Below are 20,077 nucleotides of genomic sequence, written 5' to 3'. Positions count from 1 at the left end.
TGCACCCCCGGACCACCCCCTAGATTCACCTATGCTCCCTAGTCTGTGGCATTATACAATGACCCATTCTCTGGGGTAGGTACTGTGAGCCACTCCAGCTGCTGAGGGACTACATCTCCATGCCCTGCCACCATTTTAGCATACTCTAACAGCAAATGTGTGGCAGTGCATGATGGAAGGTGTAGTTCAACATGATGCCAACCCCCTACCCTACTCTATCTCACTGCTGCACTGCCAGGACCCCACTGTGCACAAATCGCGCAAGTTAAATACTGTGCACTGTGTGATACTGACATACTGTGCACTGTGTGATACTGTGCACTGTGGATGCAGGCCACATTTTATGACAGGCCAGCCCCCACCTGTGTGCTCTCTCCCAGGAAGGGGGGGGAGGGCTGCCTGCACGCTACATGGAAGGAACAGACAGTGTTTAAAGATCCTTCCAGAATGATTTACAATCCCCCTCTACCTGCTCCGACGGAAGGAGGGGGCAAAGGCAGCAACATGTGTTCTCTTCTCTGTGCCGTGCAAGTCCTGCTTGGAAGGATGAGGGAGCAGAGCGCAGCTCACCACAGAGGGGTGAGAACTTAAAGAGACTGTCCATCAACTTGGTTGCTGCGGTGAGGGGGCGCAGCCAGGCTCCGGGCAGCCTATCAGGACAGGCGCTGCTCGTTTAATGGTGAAGGGGTTGTTGCCAGAGAGGCTGTGGTTCGGCTAGACAGGTGTGTAATAGTCTGAGGCTGAGCTCTCTGCATTTATGCCGAAGTCTAGAGGTTCCGGAACCCCGTTCCTGATGACGTCATTTGTTTTCTGAACTTCAGGAACGGCGTTCCGGACCGTTCCGGCAGAAATATAGCCCTGATTATTATCCAATTAGCCCGGTTCTCATGTTTTCAATGCTTCTCATATGGCCAATAGACGGCGCCGGGAGATACCCGGAAGCCGTGCGGCTCACTGCATTCCATTCATCGATCGCCGAACAGCCAAACTTCCAGCTTCCGACTAGAATGCGCCTCGGCGTGCGGCTCACTGCTGCACTCACACGGACACCACAGGAATTCTGGCGCTAATAGAAAAAGTGTCAACGCGGTCCTAGTGCCGCAATTGGTGCCAAAATTCCAATTATTTTCAGGGGATATAAGCCGGGCCCGGGCAGCCTCTGGTAGACGGTGTTTCCTCCAACCATGAGGTTTAGCTCTACACACTGATGGCCCATCTTTCATTGATATCAAGCAATATAATGTTTTTTTGCATCTTTACTTGTTATACTTTTAATATTGGTACAGTGATTAAGTTGTTTTCTCAGTTTTTTTATGTATTCCTAGGCTCCTTGATAAAGGTCCACTTTTATAGGACTGAAACGTCGGGGCATGTCAGATTATAAATTACTCTCGAACAAACCAATACTACAAGTGGAATAAAACTATTGTTTGTTTTGTAACAAATTCATATCATATGTTATACTGGCGAGTGCCTACATCCCACACCTGCTGGTATGGGATATACACGCACACACAAACACACACACTACACTTATTTTGTGTGGTGATCCATCAGTGTTGTTGAGGTCAGCTAGCTAGTGTCAGTGTTGGGATGGTGACATTGCGATTCTATCAGTAGGCTTAGGATCACTTTGTGATCTTAATGCCACGGTTAATAGGGTAAGCAAACTGGCCTGATAACATGACCATTTAATGTTTAGAGTTTTTCTGGTCATTTTATTGATATGATGATGGTGGCATTTCCACAATATGATGTTCAACAGGATATAAGTGTTCAGTACAGTTTATTGACATTTGTTTAGGACATGAATGATGACTTAAATGCTCTTCATACTATACAATAACACCAAAACCACCGTGTCTTAAGTGCCTCAGACCGTTTGAGTACCAACATCTCTGCAAGAGATGTACAAAATATCGTCTAAAAATGCCAGAGTCTCTCACATTTGTTATACAAATTAAAACATAAAATGGTGTGTAGAAAATGATTATATTTCCCATATAAAGGTAAACATTCCAGGTCATTTTCACACCTATCTTGAAAAATTAATTTGGCACTCAAAGGATTAATAAATTATATTAGTGTTGTCCCCATGCTTCATACTTCTATTCTGCAGATTTCAGAGCCAAAACACAAATACAAACCTAAACACAAAACGTAATATAAATGCATAAATAAATATTTAAGAATTACAGTCCCTGAAATGCATCACAAAATATGTGAAAACACTCAAATTTATGAATGTCTGAATAAATAAAAATAAATTAGTCAATTCCCCAAAAGGATAACCTTACTTCATACTCCTCGCCAGTATGCTTTTAGCATGAGGTGTATGTAATTTAATCCTGCATAAATCCAGTTTAATGCTTTGTTTGTATATAAAATTAAACCACAATCTATATCAGGTGTACCATTAAAAAATGAATTCATGCAATTTGTTAACTAAATAATACAATATCAAGATTTTTTAAGTCATTTTCTCTATACAGGCTGAGTATCCCTTATCCAAAATGCTTGGGACCAGGAGAATTTTGGATAAAGGATTATTCCATTTTTCGGAATATTTTAATATTTTAATTATGTATTTTGAAGTATCTTGCATTTATGCTGTATAAACACATCAACCAAATGAAATATACACAAAGATATTTTATTTGTGCATAAAACAAGGTTTCAAAACATGAAACAAAATTTGAGTACTATCTTAGGCACTGAATTTGAATGCCAAGCAATCATTTTCTTGCACATATTTAGTGCCAGTTACAGATCATGTCCTCAGTAGTGCTGTTACAGATGTCCCCAGTAAGTTTTTAGAAAAATAAATATATATATTTCACTTTCTGGAATGTATGGTTTTCTGAATAATTCGGATAATGGATATTCGGATAAGGGATACTCAACCTGTATTGCTTCCATTTAATATTTTCCAAAGAAATGATGGGAATTGGTCAGAGTACAAATGGTTGCTTATACTGGTCAGTTCTCCCACAATTGAAGGCCATCCTTACTGACAAATATACCCATAGTGACCCAGCAGCCTAACATACTGTGTATATTTTGTAAACGTGAAGTTCAATCCATCGGAGTTGAACACTATGGGGCAGATCCAATTAAACATGAGGCATACCGCATGGCTAAAGCGGTCATTGGAGTTATTCAATTAATGTTGCTATCCCTTGCAGGAAGCCGGAGAAGGGACACTGATGCGGATTTTTCCTGCAGCCGTAGGAGCTTGTCCAAGACAAGGAAGTGAACATGATGGTACGAGTCAAAATAATAAAATATTCTACTGCCAGCAAGTTTATTTTCAATTTACAATCTAAAGATTTTTATTAAGTATTTACTAATGTGTTTGTGGATTTATTGTCCTTTACACAAACTGAATTGACTGATGTCACAGTTTTAAGGAAATAAGCCAGTACATTTGTATAGCAGTACTTTATAATGAGAACTGGGATATATGTAGAATGCCAAATACAAAAATATCCTTTCTGCAACACTGCTCAAATTTTGGTTACATCATCAGCCAATGAGTGTAAATTTCAAAAATAAACACCCACATGTTCATTAGTAGACTTTTATAAAAATTATCAAAAAAACGTAAAAACAAAACCTATTATATACAGAGCTGGAATGTAAAAAGGCAATGAAGACTCTAGAAGGCTAATTAGAGAACATTCAATCGCTCAAGAAGGTCAAAGGTCATTGCTAGTGGGCTTACACCCAATTCAATGAACTTCAATGTACTGTGTAAGACATTAGAGTCCAGCGCTGCTGGCTGGGTAATGATCACCTGTTATGCACATAAAATACCTGTCTCCCATCAGCTGAATGTCCATCACTTCCAAGTGACATCAGTACTTTTCTCCAGGTGACTGGTTTAGATTGGTAATAAGAAAAGGATACAGCCTCACAGCTCCATGATTTGTGCCAATTGCAAGAATCTTCTGTACTGGATCAAATGCCATCGAGGAGGGCTCAAATGGGAATCCATGGCGAACCGTCTAACCACATATCATATGGCCGAAAAAGGAGAGAAAAAATATATGCGTTACAATTTATTTATATATTAACACACACTGTGCATGAAGGCTGCAGGCTGAAGTGTGGAGAGAGCTTAAAGATAAGGTCTGTACTGTACAATATAAGAAAGGTGTATGTGCACAAGCAGAACAGTAGGAGTAACAAAGGCAATTAATCAATAGCCACAGTTCTGGTAAAGATGGATGAGGAAAGGATCCAGGTTCCCATGGTTGCAGTCTGGAGATACTCCTCTCCCTCCTGCACATAAATATTTTGAGCACCAGAAAAAAAACTGCAAACTTTCAAAGTTATTAGAAGAAAGCAGAGAATCCATGCAAATGTAAAAGCAAATGTATAGAAATTACATAGTGACATGACAGAATTACAAAGTCTTTTACATACAATAATAGGACTAAAAACTATACTACAAGTCAGAGTTTAACATACCCTCCACTGGGCAGGCCATGAAAATGGGAAATCCAGTACATTGAAAATGGTGAGTGATATTCACTTAAGGCGCATTTCATGCGTATGCCCGGGCATGAGCACCCACTTCACTGGGGGCTCACACCCACCAGTGCGGGGCGTGAGCATGTGCGAGCGGCGGGCGGGCTTAAGGGCAAGCGGTATAAGAACTGCGACTATTTGCCTATTTGAGAACTAGGTGGATCTTATGTTCTCCACACCATCTGGTAATTGTTGCCTATATTCTTCTGTAGCTGAACTGACTGGGGTGGATCTCCTTATTTATATGCTTATATAGAGAACTTTATTTTACAGTTCTCAATATCACTTGGTAATTGCATTTTAAGGATTTGCTGTGTTTTTATTATTGTGTGTAAGATTGTATTATTAAAAAAACGGTATTACGCTATGGTGGCTCTACTTCTCTCTCTTGTATGATACACACCAAGAGATCTGGAAAAAGGGAAGTGAGATACAATCGACTGGAATAAGATAAGACGATTTTTTGCATATAACACATGTGAAAGGTTTTGGTGCACTAAAGTGTTGGAGATATATATCTATTGGGCTAAGGGCAGGTGATGGTAACTAGTAATTGCATTTCGAGACAGCAAAAAGGCACATTTTCCGGAATTTAATAAATTTAATCTCATGTGACAAAAATATAAAAACAATTATCACAATCTATTCAACAGCAAAAATATATAAGTAGTAAGAAGAAGAAGCCATACTGTATGTAAAAATAAAATACACCCCATGATTTTCTGGCTTATAGAACATACTTAGAGGAATTCAATTGCTGATGGCAAATTTGAAAACCATGCGAAGATTTAACAGCACTTGTTCATGCACAGCACTCAAGGTCTTAACACAGTGACTCCTTGGAATGGAGGTCTGAACATTGACTTGCCAATGACAAACTTGTGTTTTTATTTTTCAGCCATACAGTTTTAGATTTGCTGATAAGCATGGGATCATTTTCCTATTGCAATATCCACTTTCAGCCTGTAATCAATTGCAGGCCACATATTCCTGTAAATTGGTAAAAAGAGGAATTCATGTAGGTTTCAATGATTGTTTTTCAGCCATGGAACTTGGGCTCCTTGCAATCTGAAATCATAGCACCGGCACAGCTTGCTTGATAATTGGTTGTTGAGATTTCACTACATCATCTGTAAATAGGACACTGTAGTGTAAGCCTTGTGCTTTGCACAGATGCAATGATGCAGGCCAAAGCTGAAATGCAATAAAGTTTTGAGGGTTTTTATAGAGAAAAGAAGGTTTCTCCATTACCTCATTATCTTCAATGAAAATCACAACTGTTGAGTTTTCCTCTGATGGTAGACCTATCATTTTTAGTAACTGTCCTGTAATATTTTCCATCGCATGTAGATCCCTGCATGAAATTACTCATGTTCTCTATGTTCTTCTCAAAGCATCTAATGAGGACTTTATCTCTCTCTCTATTTTATCACTCACCAAGGCTTTGTACATCTCCCCCTGTTTCTTGATTTTGTTGGGAGTCAAAATGTCATGTCTGCTGTGTTCTCCATTTAATAAAATAATCATTCTCTCTATATAATGTTGAATGTCAAATATTTGAGATGTTGCCTTATAACCTTTCCCTGACTGGTAAGCAACAATTGGCTAGCTGGTGTTATTTAGATTTCTTTTCTCCTTGGCATGGAATTAATACCTCTCTACTCCAAGCCTGACTACCTCTTTTCACCGGCCATATCCACCTGGGTCCCATGGCTCCAACTATCTCCACCTGCCGCTCCCTAAAAACTGTAAGCTAGCAGGAGCAGGGCTCTCATTACTTTTGCATGTATGGAATCCATGTTGTAATTGGTGCTGTACCTATACAACACACTATATTATTACAATGGGTTTCATTTGCACTCATGTATGTACAGTATGTGTTGACTTTTCAATGCTATGTAAACTGTGGTGCCAGACAATGATGAGGGTAGCTCTTTGCAATGATCAAATAATCAAGTACCTGGGCTAATGACCCACTATTACTGTTTTTTTTGTGCGTGTTTGTGTCACAAACAAAAAACACAAATACTGCGCACCTTCTTTTTCCCATGAATGTAGAAAAAAAAATATTAGCCAGATATACAGACAATAACAGATATAGATTGACAGACTGTATGGTGGCCATACATTATTGTGATTTCTCACAGCAGTGTCTGGCCATCCAATCCCCTCAAGATGGTCGTGACCTTCCTGGGCAGCAGGATCGCATTTGATGCAATGCATGTGGCCCTTCTGCATGTGATGTATCGTATGTGACCCTTTTCTCTGCCGCTGGAAGGGGGTCTGAGTCGGAGGTTGGACATGCAAGCAGGTCCGACCTCCAACTCTTATCCGATGCCCACAAGACTGTACATCAGATGCGCCAAACACATGCGATTTGGGCCTATTTTACCCGATTTCTCAGCCCGATCTATCGGAATCAGGTGAAATCGGTACACAACATATAAGTGTAGATTTATACAGTATATATATAATATATATGATATAGCTTATAAAGATTAATAATTATCATGCTTTTCTATGCATCAGTAAGATATCTGTCATGTCTCTAAATTAGATATAATGCCTATTGTCAACACTATGAAAACATTTTTCAATGAATGTTTTTTTTTTTTTAAATTGGGACCCTGCATGTCTGACAGAAACAATGGTTCATTGTTCCTCAACAATATGCAGGCTTCCTACATTTAAAATGTCAAACTAAACTTTAATCAGTGAATTAAAGGTGGATATGAATTATCTTTATGCATACAAATATTCTTATAGAAAATATTAATAAAAATAGAACATTTATATTCATACAGGACAAAATATATTTATATCACCTCAACAAAACCTTCTCCAGTCATGTTATAACATAAAATGTAATGTCATCTAGGTAACTGTGCAGGGGACACCCTGGGGAGGTTTCCAGTTACCAGTCTGCTCGTGCAGGCCAAATATGCTACCCTGGCCGATTATTGGGGTTTGCGCAAACACATGTTCCCTCTAGGGTGGGTGACTGGGGGGTGAAACTGATGGACGTGCCCATAGAAGCACTGGGCATACCCCTGAAAATGCAGGCATGTCCTAGCCTGCTTGGGGTGGCAGCTGACGCCACATGATGTGATTTGCAAAGGGAAGAAAAATCATTTGATGGTGAGTGACCACCATGAAGCCACATGTAAGGAGATGTGTATGCGAATGCATACGCTCGCATGCTAGCGAAGGGATTCGGGAGGCGGAGGGGTGGGCATTCAGCTGGGCAGCATGTACCTGCTCTCTAGGCAGTGAAAATACGCAGCCTAGTGAGTAGGTCTGAATCAGGCCCTGTGTTGGGTAGCTAACAAATACAGGCCTAGTAGTGGCTGTACCCCTTGAATCTATCATAATTCCAATATTATTACATACAAGAGTGCACACAAAGAGAAAAACAAGTAGCTGCTCTTATCAAACACTCTTGTTATATCACAACCAATTTCATGTCTCAAATCACGAGAGGTCATAGGGTGATATTACATTGGTCTATTATTGACCATTGACCATTATGGTCAAGTTTAGCCAAGCATATGTGCATTGAAGCTCACCACCCCTGTAGATAGCGAGTTAAAATGCTCTTGAAAAACAACTGAATACCCCATTAGAATGTTAGGAAGTTCCACCATGAGGTTATCTAGATGTGGTGGGTAAGCCCATAACCCTGGATAACATTATGCAAAATAAACCCTAGTTATTGGAAAACGTATTGCAATTCTAATTAGTAATAGTGGAACAGTGCACCTACAGATGTAGCCTTCTTCAGCTAGCCTTCTCTGGATAGCCATGGTGAGCAAGGCCTATTGTTCTCAGCTGCAATAAAATACATACAACAATACAGTAGGGGATTAGCAGAGGATTAAGTCAAACAGCTCTGGCTAAAGGGCTAGAGGAGGATGGCCGTTGTATTTGTATTTCTCTATGTGAGTGGCACTATAAGCCTCAGCAGGTTAGCACTTCTAATAGGTTGTGCAGTCTAGGGACCCTTCCTATATGAACACACAAGTACAGACAGAATATTTCCTGCTGGGAAAACAAATTTGCATTTGCACCCCTTTATCACACATAATTTGTCCAAGGGACAATTTTCATCCTTTAGTTATAAGTGTAATGAGGTTCAATGTGTTCTCTGCTACATGGCAACAAATGAGAAAGCTTAATGGGCTATCTCCAACACTGCAATCTGTCTAATACTAATTAATAATACTTTCCCATAACCTATAATTCACTCACTATAATTAATTATACTCCTTAACAGTCCCAAATGGATCTATTCTTAACCAACTACCATTCCCAATAAATACCATGTTGGTAACAATTTATTTAAAACAGGTTATTACATTTAAACAGTGTACTTTTCAATTTCTAAAAATTTACAGATTATTGCTATGCTATTTCTGCATTTTAAAGGACAGAACTATTGGTCACTGCAATGTAACAAGAGAAAACAAAATCATGGAGATACAGTATCGTTCTAGTGGACTGTAGCTGTTCTGATTCCAGTTGCAATATTTTAGCATTGCACAGCTGGATAGCCATACATGAGCAGTTGACTGGCCAGGACAGGCTCTTATCGTATCCTGATGTCTTAGCTAGGTACGTTCCCCTGAAAATAAGTGTCATTGCACTGGGAGCGACTCGCTGCTCCGCAGCACCTTCATGTGCCATTCCAGGAACCCTGCAGCTAATATTGCTACTAGAATATAATTGACAGAGCTCTACTTTTCAGAGTCAACAACTGCACCCCTTAGATGTGATGTCATAACGTCACGTGTTTAGGAAATGCGGTACTTGTGGATCATCACGGCTCCCATCGCATGCCATATATAGTGGCATGCGATTTTTGCAGGGTTTTTTTTACCATTTTTTACAAAATCGCATGCGGTTTTTAACAGAAAAGCATCCAAATGCATTGAAATTAGTATCAAACATGTTCAATGGCACCCAAATGTAATTTTTGAGGCTGTACCACCCCCACTATCAACGCGAACCCAAAGCGTGGCAAACGCAGCGAGCCCACGAGGGGCGGCGGTACGCGTCCTACGACCTTTTCATACCCCCACTATCCACGTCGGCGTGGAGTTGAGAATAGAAAGTGTGCCCGAAGCGCAGCGAGCCCCGCGAGGGGACGCGGACACCTGTGAAGCCCGCGAGGGGACGCATATACCTGTGAAGGTATCCGTGTCAGCTCGCCACACTTTCTATTCTCAACTCCACGCCGACGTGGATAGTGGGGGTATGAAAAGGTCGTAGGACGCATACTGCTGCGCTCGCCACGCTTCGGGTTCGCGTTGATAGGGGGGTGGTACAGCCTCAAAAATGACATTTGGGGGCCATTGAACATCTTTGATACTAATTTCAATGCATTTGGATGCTTTTCTGTTAAAAAACGCATGCGATCGCATGCGATGCACATCGTGGGAGCCGTGATAATCCACAAGTACCGGAATTGCTACCTGAAAAATATTCCTTATGGAAGGGGGATGCAGCAAGAAGGATTCTTAATTAATGGGGTCCAGCCACCTATTATAATAAATATGCCCCCCACATACCTCCCAACATGAGCCATTCCAGGAGGGACAAGATCCGCTGTTCCTGGACTTCCAGTGGCAGTCGCAGAGTTGCAGGGCTGCAGCACAGTCAAAAATTTAGATAGGGCAGCCCCACCAACTACCACCCCAAACTAGTCTAGGCCTCACTGGCAGGTATGGCTTCCCTACTGAATTTTTGACACTTTGGTGCGGTCCCACCTCTGCAACTGCCTGCCAATGGCAAGGAAGTTCAGGAGCAGAGCATTTAGTCTCTCCTGGAATGGGTCATGTTGGGAAGTATGCCCCCATATACCAAGAGGAATGGTGTATCTGCATTGTACACAAAAGCAACAGCTCATACACACAAATATACATATATATCATGTAATGTCTGGTGCCTCGATTGTGCAGCTGTTGCAGAGTGTATCCAGCTTGAATTCATAACACCCATGCTCCACAAATAAATTAAGTCAAGTATAGGCAATACAGGGACATATACATTTCCAGCGAATCCCAGGATTCAACATTAGAAAAAAGCCAATCTGGGATAAACGCGGTCAGTCTCTTGATATGTGAGGGCTTGTGATTGAAGAGCTGAGGCTACCTCTGGCAATGACAGGTGCCCACTGCTGCATCTCGTTACCATGGCCGCAGGAGAAGAGGGAAAGCAGGAGCAGCCGAACCTTGTACACAGTGGTTGGAGGGGGAGGAGTCAAGGTGATGGCAGGCAGACATGGAGGTGGGGGACAGGCCTCTAACATCACGCTGCACAGCTGTACAACCTACAGTATTTCCCAAGCAGCATCTGAGCCGAACGCTGCTGGAGCTCAACCCGGCCCAGCAGAAATAGATCAAATGCGCATTTCAATCCCATGATCGGATTCAAATCATGGCCAAAAACGCCCTAAATCCCGGCATACCAGCACTGGCATCTCTAGTTCTGGTTTATAACCGGGCATTCGCGTAAAATTCAGTGTGGACATGTTTACATAACTGCGGGATATGCAAAGATGTACGTCAGCATACTGAAATACCTTTGTTTGAAGTCACAACTCTTGCACCTAGTCAGGGCCTACTTAACAGCAATGTCAGCCCTGAGTAAAGCAATATACTGGGGTCCATCCATTCAAGGGAACAATAAAAAAAGAAAAACTCATAACATGCCCGTCCTGTGGTCCCACTCCATCTCTCCACATACTTCCATATATTGAATGGCTGTCAGCACTCTGCATAACTCCAGCCATCCACCAATCAGCAGCTGACATCCATTCACTGTCTGGCTGCAGAGATTGCTGTCTGGCTGCTTTGATTATGTGTAATTCTCCGCCTCCAACTAAGTTCTTTAGGCCCGAGTATGGGGAGCACAGATGGCCCGGCCCCGCCCACCCCATTCCATAGGCCACCATTTCCCTTTACATATTTTGCATTATAAAATGGCAGCAACAGTCCTGCCTCTAGCTATAAGATGACATTTAATAATGTTCTACAATTTTTGATTTTCTCATTGATTTGTCATGCATGATCATCTTATTTTTTATTATTATTATATTCATTTTATCTAAGGGACATCAATGTCAAAACATCTTGATACCAGTGTGCATAATTTCGCATTTGTGTATGTAATAATAATTATATCCCGTGACTGTTCCTGTTCTTTGTTTTTCGGTATTCAGCTCCAATTACACTGCCTGCATTTGTAGGCCTCAATTAAATTGACAACAGTATATTACAATTTACAAATTTACCAGTATATACTAACTAAAGAATGTTGATACAGCGTATCAGTGGTGACAATGCCATCATCTACCAACGCTAACATTAGTATTCATGCTATAAAGTACCCTTTACCGTAAATTCTGAGGATATTACAAATCAGTGTTTTAATTCTGTACCTTTTTAATTATCTTTCTAATAAAAATATATACCCGTGGAAATATCATACTGTCTAGGTCAGTGATGGCTAACCTTGACACTCCAGCTGTTGTTGAACTACGAATCCCACCATGCCCTGCTACAGTTTTACTATTTGGCCTTGCTAAAACTGATGCAGGGCATGCTGGGATGTGTAGTTCAACAACAGCTGTAGTGTCAAGGTTAGCCATCACTGGTTGAGGTGGTCCCATGCAACACTGCTCATAAATGATAAGCTCATCATTGGGATGGCCCCTCTTGCGCAGCCAGGCCTTTTCCTGTGCATGAAAACAAGCATCAGCAATAGGACAATGGACAGCTGGTCCCCACACTACTCCGTTCTAGTGTTGGGCAGGACCAGTCAGTGTGACAGCCATCTGTCACATAAGGATCCACAACTGTATGAGCAACAGTAAAAGTAATCTACAGGGCACTTGGACATAGGAGAAAAGCCATGCTTCATCTCATAGGTGTGCTCCGCACAGAGGCCATCACTACGCAGGTATAGAAAGTAGAGAATAAATATTGAACATAAACATTGTTATTCTAAAAAGAATATAAGGACATATATAGTGTACGGTAATCATGATGGCAGAGTCTGCATTGGATGGGGTCACTGCACTTTATGATAAGCACTATGATGCTCTGACTATTGCATTGTGGGTTTGGGAATGTTTTCTGTATTGTACAGCGATCATTGGTAGGAGTCCTAAAATGCCTGCTCCTGTTGTGACTCACGATGGTAACACTATTGGTGATAATGGAGATGAAACCCATCCACATGGACATTAGCTTTCCGATCTGATCGCTAGCAATCACATGTTAGCTGTTGCGACTAGTGTTCATTCTAGTTACCTGCACCCTTCAAAACATGTGCAGTTCCTCCCTTCTCCCTGGGGTGTCACTATCACTGTGGTGTCACTATCACTGTGGTGTCTTTATCAGAAAGTGGCCTGTATCTCAATACAGGCCACACTGTACTAGAAGCACCAAAGCAGACAGCAACACCCCAGGCATGGATAGGAGCTGCATGGTGCTACAATGAACACAAACTACTATTATTTATCATGTGATTTTGGCATTTTTGCTAGTGAATCTTATGCTCTGCTCTCTGATCAATGTCCATTCAGTGTAGGGTGGTCCACTCTGTGTTTATCTGAGTTGGAAAGAGTTGCTGCTACACCACACACAACTTGTGTAAAATGATCACTACCACTCTGAAGTAAGGGAAATGGCAGGCATTAAGTGGTATAAATAGTCAAAAAAAGAGGCAAATGGACAGTGCATATTGGTATACATGAAATGAGAGAAGTTTGTAACTCGGTATATCAGATGGGCTTTCACAGATATACAGCAATTAAGAAATTACACAACATGGTCAAGCATGTGAACACCCTTTCTAATTAGTGTGTTTGGCAATTTCAGCCACACCCATTGCTAACAGGTGCATAAAAGCAAGCTTACAGCAATGCTATCTGATAAACATTATCTGATACTGAAGAGTCTGTTGCTGGAAGCAAGGGCAGCACAAGAGTCCTAAATCAAACCTGATTTCAGAACAAATTTGTTCTTAAAATGGTCAAAATCACACACACAGTAGGTAGGGCAGATGTAACGCGCAGAGTGTTGCTTTTGGTAAGTTATTTTGTTTCTGTGCAGGGTAAATACTGGCTGCATTATTTTTACACTGCAATAAAGATTTCAGTTTGATCACAACTCCCCTGAATCTAAAGGTGCCCATACACGTACCAATTACCCGGTACTTTTTGTGCTAAAATAGCATCGCATCCCATGCACAACGATGCTATTTTAGCACAAAAAGTACCGGAAAATTGGTACGTGTATGGGCACCTTAACTCTCTCTGCACTGCACATTTGCCCCACCTGCAGTGCACATGGTTCTAACCATTTTGTATACAAATCTTCCATGTGTTCAGATCTGAATAAGACCCAAGAACTGTTTATCAGGAGCTTTGTGTTTCCATAGCTGACCAGTTCATATAGACTTGAGATCACCATATGCAATGCCAAAAGTTGGATGTAGTGGTATAAAGTACACCAACATTGGCCTCTGGAACAGTGGAAATATATAATCTGGAGTGACTAATAACTCTTTAAAAACATACATACACACTGTGAGATATTGAGTATGTAAGATTTTGACAATATTGTCAAAATCTACCTGCCTCACAGCGATGCAGACCCTATAACTATAATGTTAATTTTTCTACATATTTTGACTATTTAAAAGTAGCTCATATCGTCACCTGTGTATGCACCTTTATCCATCATGCAGTATGACTTGATTGATCTGTGTATGGTGGAGAAGGCTTCCTACTGCATGCATAATGCCAACTGTAAAGTTTGGTGGTGGAGGAATAATGGTCCATGGTGTTTTTTTTTTTACTTGGTCTGGGCCCTTTATTTCCAGTGAAGGGACATATTAAAAGTACAGAACAGTGACCTTCTACAGAATTGTGAGCTCCCACATTTCTGGCACGGGAAGGCCCTTCCTGTTTCAGCAGGACAACAGAGATTCATCAGAAATATTGTTTGAGGAGTTTGGCGTTGAAGAACTTGACTTGTCTACACCCTTTCCTTAACCACATTGAACATCTTTGGATGAATTGACTCAGGCGTTATCTAACATCAGTGCCAGACTGAAGGCCCATACACAGTGGGCGACTTTGAGCTGAAAGCTGCTCAAAACAGCTTGTTTGAGCGGCTTTCAGCTCAAAGCCGCCCAGTGTGTATGCCCCAGCGATGAGCGCTGCTGCGCGCTCCCGCATTATCGCCGGGAAAGCCGCTCATCTGCTGGTTATACCAGCAGATGAGCGTCATTGAGGACGGCTTTCCATAGCTCTGCGCAATGCATCCACCCCCCTCTGTCGTGCTGGGCAGGGGGAAAGCCGCTCAGTATGTATGCACTGAACGGCTTTCCCCGCAGCGGTGATTGACATTATCGCTGTCCATACATGCTGGGCATAGTCGCCCAGTGTGTATGGACCTTTACCTAATTGAGTGGATGCAAACCAAGGCAGCCAATATCTAATGGAAAGCTCTCCAAGAAGAGTGGAAGCTCTTAAAACAGCAAATGGGGCACCCAACTCCATATTAGTTGCTATGATATGTTCAATAAGATAGATGTGGTGTATATAGTTTCAGTTATCACAAACAGTACAGCCCTCTTTCACTCGCTGTAATTAGGCTTGCTATTCAATCCCAATGCAATCAGATTGCATCAGGATCAAATCGCATGGCAAGCCACCCGACATGAATGTGATTTTGACTATATAGTGCAGATCTGCACTATAAAGTCATTGCTGCCCTGTCTATCTGGCTTAGATTTGTGCTGTGCGGGAGCGCACATCAGGATCACAAGGTAAAATTTTTGACTATATAGCCAAATTGTTTGCTGAATTGTAGAGAGAGGTATTGGCTGGCTAGCTTAAATTGCATATGTTCCATTTCCTGGCTTTAATTTTTTTTTTAAACAGCAAAATAAAACAACATACTGTATAGAAATACAGAAGAGGCCAAATTCTTCCCTCATCCCAATTCCAAACCAGTTAAACCTAGGTTCTTTCTCAGCTAAACATTTACCAGCTCCAGATGATGATCTGTGGGACCAAATCAATGTGTTTGACATTTACATTTATTTAATCAATAGAAAGCAATACTTATAAAGTGTGCTATCAGCCAAACATGTATGTCATTTACTAAGCATAATGAAAACAACCATCATGCAAAAACACAAAACAAATAGTGCAAGGCAATGTAAATATGGTGAATTTTTTAGATATCCCCATTAAAAATAAAAATAAAGGAAACATATGAGCAATGTATACTGGGAGCTTGACCATCATCGGTGCAATACTGCAGGGTAAGTTTTTATAATCTTTTCTCAAAGAGAGATGTGGTAGTTACAAATACAATACCGTAATCCACATCAATTAGATGGGCACAAATAGATCAACAATACAAAATATATATATATATTTCCATTTCTAGGAAATTATACTGAAGGCCGTGTGTGTACATTCAATCACATACAGAATAGTACTACAGATATGTACAACTACTCAATATAAGAGTTAGGCCACAAGTGTTGTATTTGAATGTACATTTACACACCAAAATGGAAACTACCAGGAATGGGCAGCTTGGGAAACAGTCACCATGTGCAACGAGCTGTCACATCCTAGTATTTTACAGCTTCTATACAAGAGGCCTGCGATGTCACACATCTACGTAACAAAGCCTCAAACATCAGGTCTTCTTCCAGCACATGCTCATTTTATAGGCTGTCAAAAGCCTATACAATGACAAAAAAACACTGTATCACAGGTGTGAGAAAATAAGAGAAGCTATATTGTGGCTGCAAATAGAGACCTACTGAAAATACTGCACAGAAACCTCTATATATTATTATTTATACCACTGAAAACAATGTGTAAGTTGGTGCTGATTGCCCCTGGTACAGAATAGGTTATTATACGAATGGTACAAAACTAACAACCACAAATAAATAGGAAAGCCTGGCTACCAGCTGACATGACTGCTATCAGAATGGGGAAATTGACAAGGGGAGTAGAGAGAGGGGGAGGCATTGACAAGGTGGGGGGAGCTTGATTTCAGGAAACACAACCCAAAAAGAATTATAAATGGTGCAGAGCTTTCCCAGATGCCCTTCAAGCCACGCGAGGACAAGAGAATGGGAACAGGCTAAAAATCAGTAAAACCTTTATGCAGTTTGGAAAATCTATGTAATGATGCATTAGTGACCATCTGCTCTATAAAATACATCTCTATAAATTGGACAGAACCACGAGATCTAGAACTGGAGTATATGCTGGCACCTGCAGAAAATAACATAAACATTGTATGTGTAGTAGAATGTGTGTAGCACAAGGTGGAGAATGAGACTGCACTGCTGCCAGCAATAAACACACTGGTAACCGTCAGACAGTAGGGATAGCACTGGAACTAATACTTGCATGCTGCTAAATCTGCACATTCATGAGGTGGCCTATGCCTGGGTACATCCAGCACTGGGCAGGATCCCTGCTCCTGGGGATGCTGCGATAGAGGAGGCTTGGTGTGCATTGTGTTATACACAATGTGTATACATATTATAGTGTATTACTAATGGTGTGTGTGATTGCATGCAGCTAGATGTGACAGATACACACACATACACACACGGGGAGGGCTTATTGCAGGAGATGACAATGCTAGTAAGAAATAGTACTCATCCCAATTCACCTTGCAGAGCTGGAAGTGCTCGGACTGGAGGGTTTCTGGGATGTCCACCTCCTTGTTTCCAGGCTGGGATGATGAAGACGATGAAGAGGAGGAGGAAGCGGCTGCCAGCACCTTCCTGATGTAAAATTTCTTCATGGTCACCGCTTCCCTTCTCTGCCTCTTGTTCCACCACCTTCTCCTCCACCACCACCGCCACCACCACCACCACCTCCTCCTCCTCCAGAACCCACTCTCCTCTCACCCCCCACCTTTCCTATCCTCCTCCCTTCTCTCTCTTTTTTCCTTTTTCTGTGTGTCTTGCTGTGGCTGATGGGCACCCCACACACAGGATGGTCCTGGCCCCCGGGGCTGGGGAGGGGAGAGGGAGGGAGGGGGCTGCTGCTGCAGGTGATCTGTGCTGGGGAGGAGGAAGAGCTACAGATAACAAGCTGCTGAATACAAGCAAATGGGGGACTGGATGTCTTCTGATGCTGGTGTCCAGGCGAGAAGATCGGTCTCTCTGCCGGGGACACTACACACACAGGGAGATGTCAGTGCACAGCAAGGAGCAGACACAAGGAGGATGGATTAGGAGGAAATAAATCCACGGCTAGTTCCTTTAATGCATAAATCCAATTGCTCGCCAGCACTTGTCTTTGAGGCGGGAGGAGACATGCAAGTGCCCCTCGTTACCCAGCGTACAGATGTGCCAGCCTGGGTATTTGTATATGAGTATCCCTGTCTCCTGCCTGTGCTGCACTGGAAGTGACAGCAGCCAGCCACAAGCTCCTCTGCCCTCCCCTTCCTTCCTCTCTCCTCTCCGTCTACAGCCCTCCCCTTCCCTCACTGTCACATTTTCCTGTTTCTCAATCCTGTGGACTCCATGTTAGCGGTGCCACTCCTGGCTTTCCCTTTATAATGCTATTATTGGCCTTCTCCTCCTGTATAATGATCACACCGCCTGTCAGCTTGTTGCTGCACTTCCGTGTCACTGAGGCTCCTACACCTGCTGTCTGTGCCTGCCGCCCTGTCACTTCTCCTGCCCCCTGCCACTGAACCTCCTACACCTGCTTATGTGCTGCTGTTACTGTGCCTGCCTCCCTGTCACTGATCCTCCTCACTATACCTGGCTGCCTGTGCCTGCCTCCCTGTCAATGATCCTCCTCATTATACCTGGCTGCCTGTGTGCTGCTGTCACTGTGCCTGCCCCTCATGTCACTGATCCTCCTCACTATACCTGGCTGCTTGTGTGCTGCTGTCACTGTGCCTGCCCCTCATGTCACTGATCCTCCTCACTATACCTGGCTGCTTGTGTGCTGCTGTCACTGTGCCTGCCCCTCATGTCACTGATCCTCCTCACTATACCTGGCTGCCTGTCCCTGCCCCTCATGTCACTGATCCTCCTCACTATACCTGGCTGTCTGTGTGCTGCTGTCACTGTGCCTGCCCCTCATGTCACTGATCCTCCTCACTATACCTGGCTGTCTGTGCCTGCCCCCTTGTCACTGATCCTCCTCACTTTACCTGGCTGTCTGTGCCTGCCCCTCCTATCACTGAGCCTCCTCACTATACCTGGCTGCTTGTGTGCTGCTGTCACTGTGCCTACCCCTCATGTCACTGATCCTCCTCACTATACCTGGCTGACTGTTCTACCCCCCTGTCAATGATCCTCCTCATTATACCTGGCTGCCTGTGTGCTGCTGTCACTGTGCCTGCCCCTCATGTCACTGATCCTCCTCACTATACCTGGCTGCTTGTGTGCTGCTGTCACTGTGCCTGCCCCTCATGTCACTGATCCTCCTCACTATACCTGGCTGCTTGTGTGCTGCTGTCACTGTGCCTGCCCCTCATGTCACTGATCCTCCTCACTATACCTGGCTGCCTGTCCCTGCCCCTCATGTCACTGATCCTCCTCACTATACCTGGCTGTCTGTGTGCTGCTGTCACTGTGCCTGCCCCTCATGTCACTGATCCTCCTCACTATACCTGGCTGTCTGTGCCTGCCCCCTTGTCACTGATCCTCCTCACTTTACCTGGCTGTCTGTGCCTGCCCCTCCTATCACTGAGCCTCCTCACTATACCTGGCTGCTTGTGTGCTGCTGTCACTGTGCCTACCCCTCATGTCACTGATCCTCCTCACTATACCTGGCTGACTGTTCTACCCCCCTGTCACTGATCCTCCTCACTATACCTGGCTGCCTGTGTGCTGCTGTCACTGTGCCTGCCCCTCCTGTTACTGGACCTCCTCACTATGGGCCTTATTCTAGTTCACTCTTTCTGACAAAATCCTTCTTAGATGGACAAAACCATGTGCACTGCAGGGGGGCAGATGTAAAATGTGCGGAGAGAATTAGATTTGGGTGAGTTATTTGGAAAATACTGACTGCTTTATTTTTACACTGCAATATAGATCTCACTTTGAAGTAAAACTCCACCCAAATCTAATTCTCTCTGCACATTTTACATCTACCCCCCTGCAGTGCACATGGTTTTGTCCATCTAAGAAGGATTTTGGCAGAAAGAGTGAACTAGAATAAGGCCCTATACCTGGCTGCCTGTGTGCTGCTGTCACTGTGCCTGCCCCTCATGTCACTGATCCTCCTCTCTATACTTGGCTGTCTGTGCCTGCCCCCTTGTCACTGATCCTCCTCACTATACCTGGCTGCCTGTGCCTGCCCCCCTTTCACTGAGCTTCCTATACATGGTTGCCTGTGTGCTGCTGTCAATGTGCCCACCCCCATGTAACTAAGCCTCAGAGGCGTAACTATAGCACCGCAGCCCCCGCGGCTGCGGGGGGGCGCTGTGCATGTGTGGGCGCTGGGGGGCTGTGGTGCTATAGTTAG

General features: G+C 43.1%; 1 protein-coding gene across 6 annotated transcripts in view; it reads right to left on the bottom strand.

The window, feature by feature from the left end:
• Positions 1-18,278, bottom strand: part of STXBP5 (syntaxin binding protein 5) — a 385,959-nt gene extending 367,681 nt beyond the window's left edge. For 2 of the 6 annotated variants that reach the window (XM_083176193.1, XM_083176192.1), the window contains exons 1-2: positions 17,256-18,275; positions 3,910-4,007 (exon numbers count right to left, since the gene is read on the bottom strand). In XM_083176193.1, coding sequence (XP_083032319.1) covers positions 3,910-4,007; positions 17,256-17,390 — 233 coding nt within the window. In that variant the 5' untranslated portion in view covers positions 17,391-18,275. Of the gene's footprint in view, positions 1-3,909; positions 4,008-17,255 lie in introns of all 6 variants that reach the window. The other 4 variants (XM_083176191.1, XM_083176190.1, XM_083176196.1 and 1 more) reach the window with 4 other exon arrangements.
• Positions 18,279-20,077: the final 1,799 nt, after the last annotated feature.

The sequence above is a fragment of the Crinia signifera genome, chromosome 3 (assembly GCF_055691185.1).
Source record: "Crinia signifera chromosome 3, ASM5569118v1, whole genome shotgun sequence".
Lineage (NCBI taxonomy): Eukaryota > Metazoa > Chordata > Amphibia > Anura > Myobatrachidae > Crinia > Crinia signifera.
This window is presented reverse-complemented; position numbering and strand designations above follow the sequence as displayed.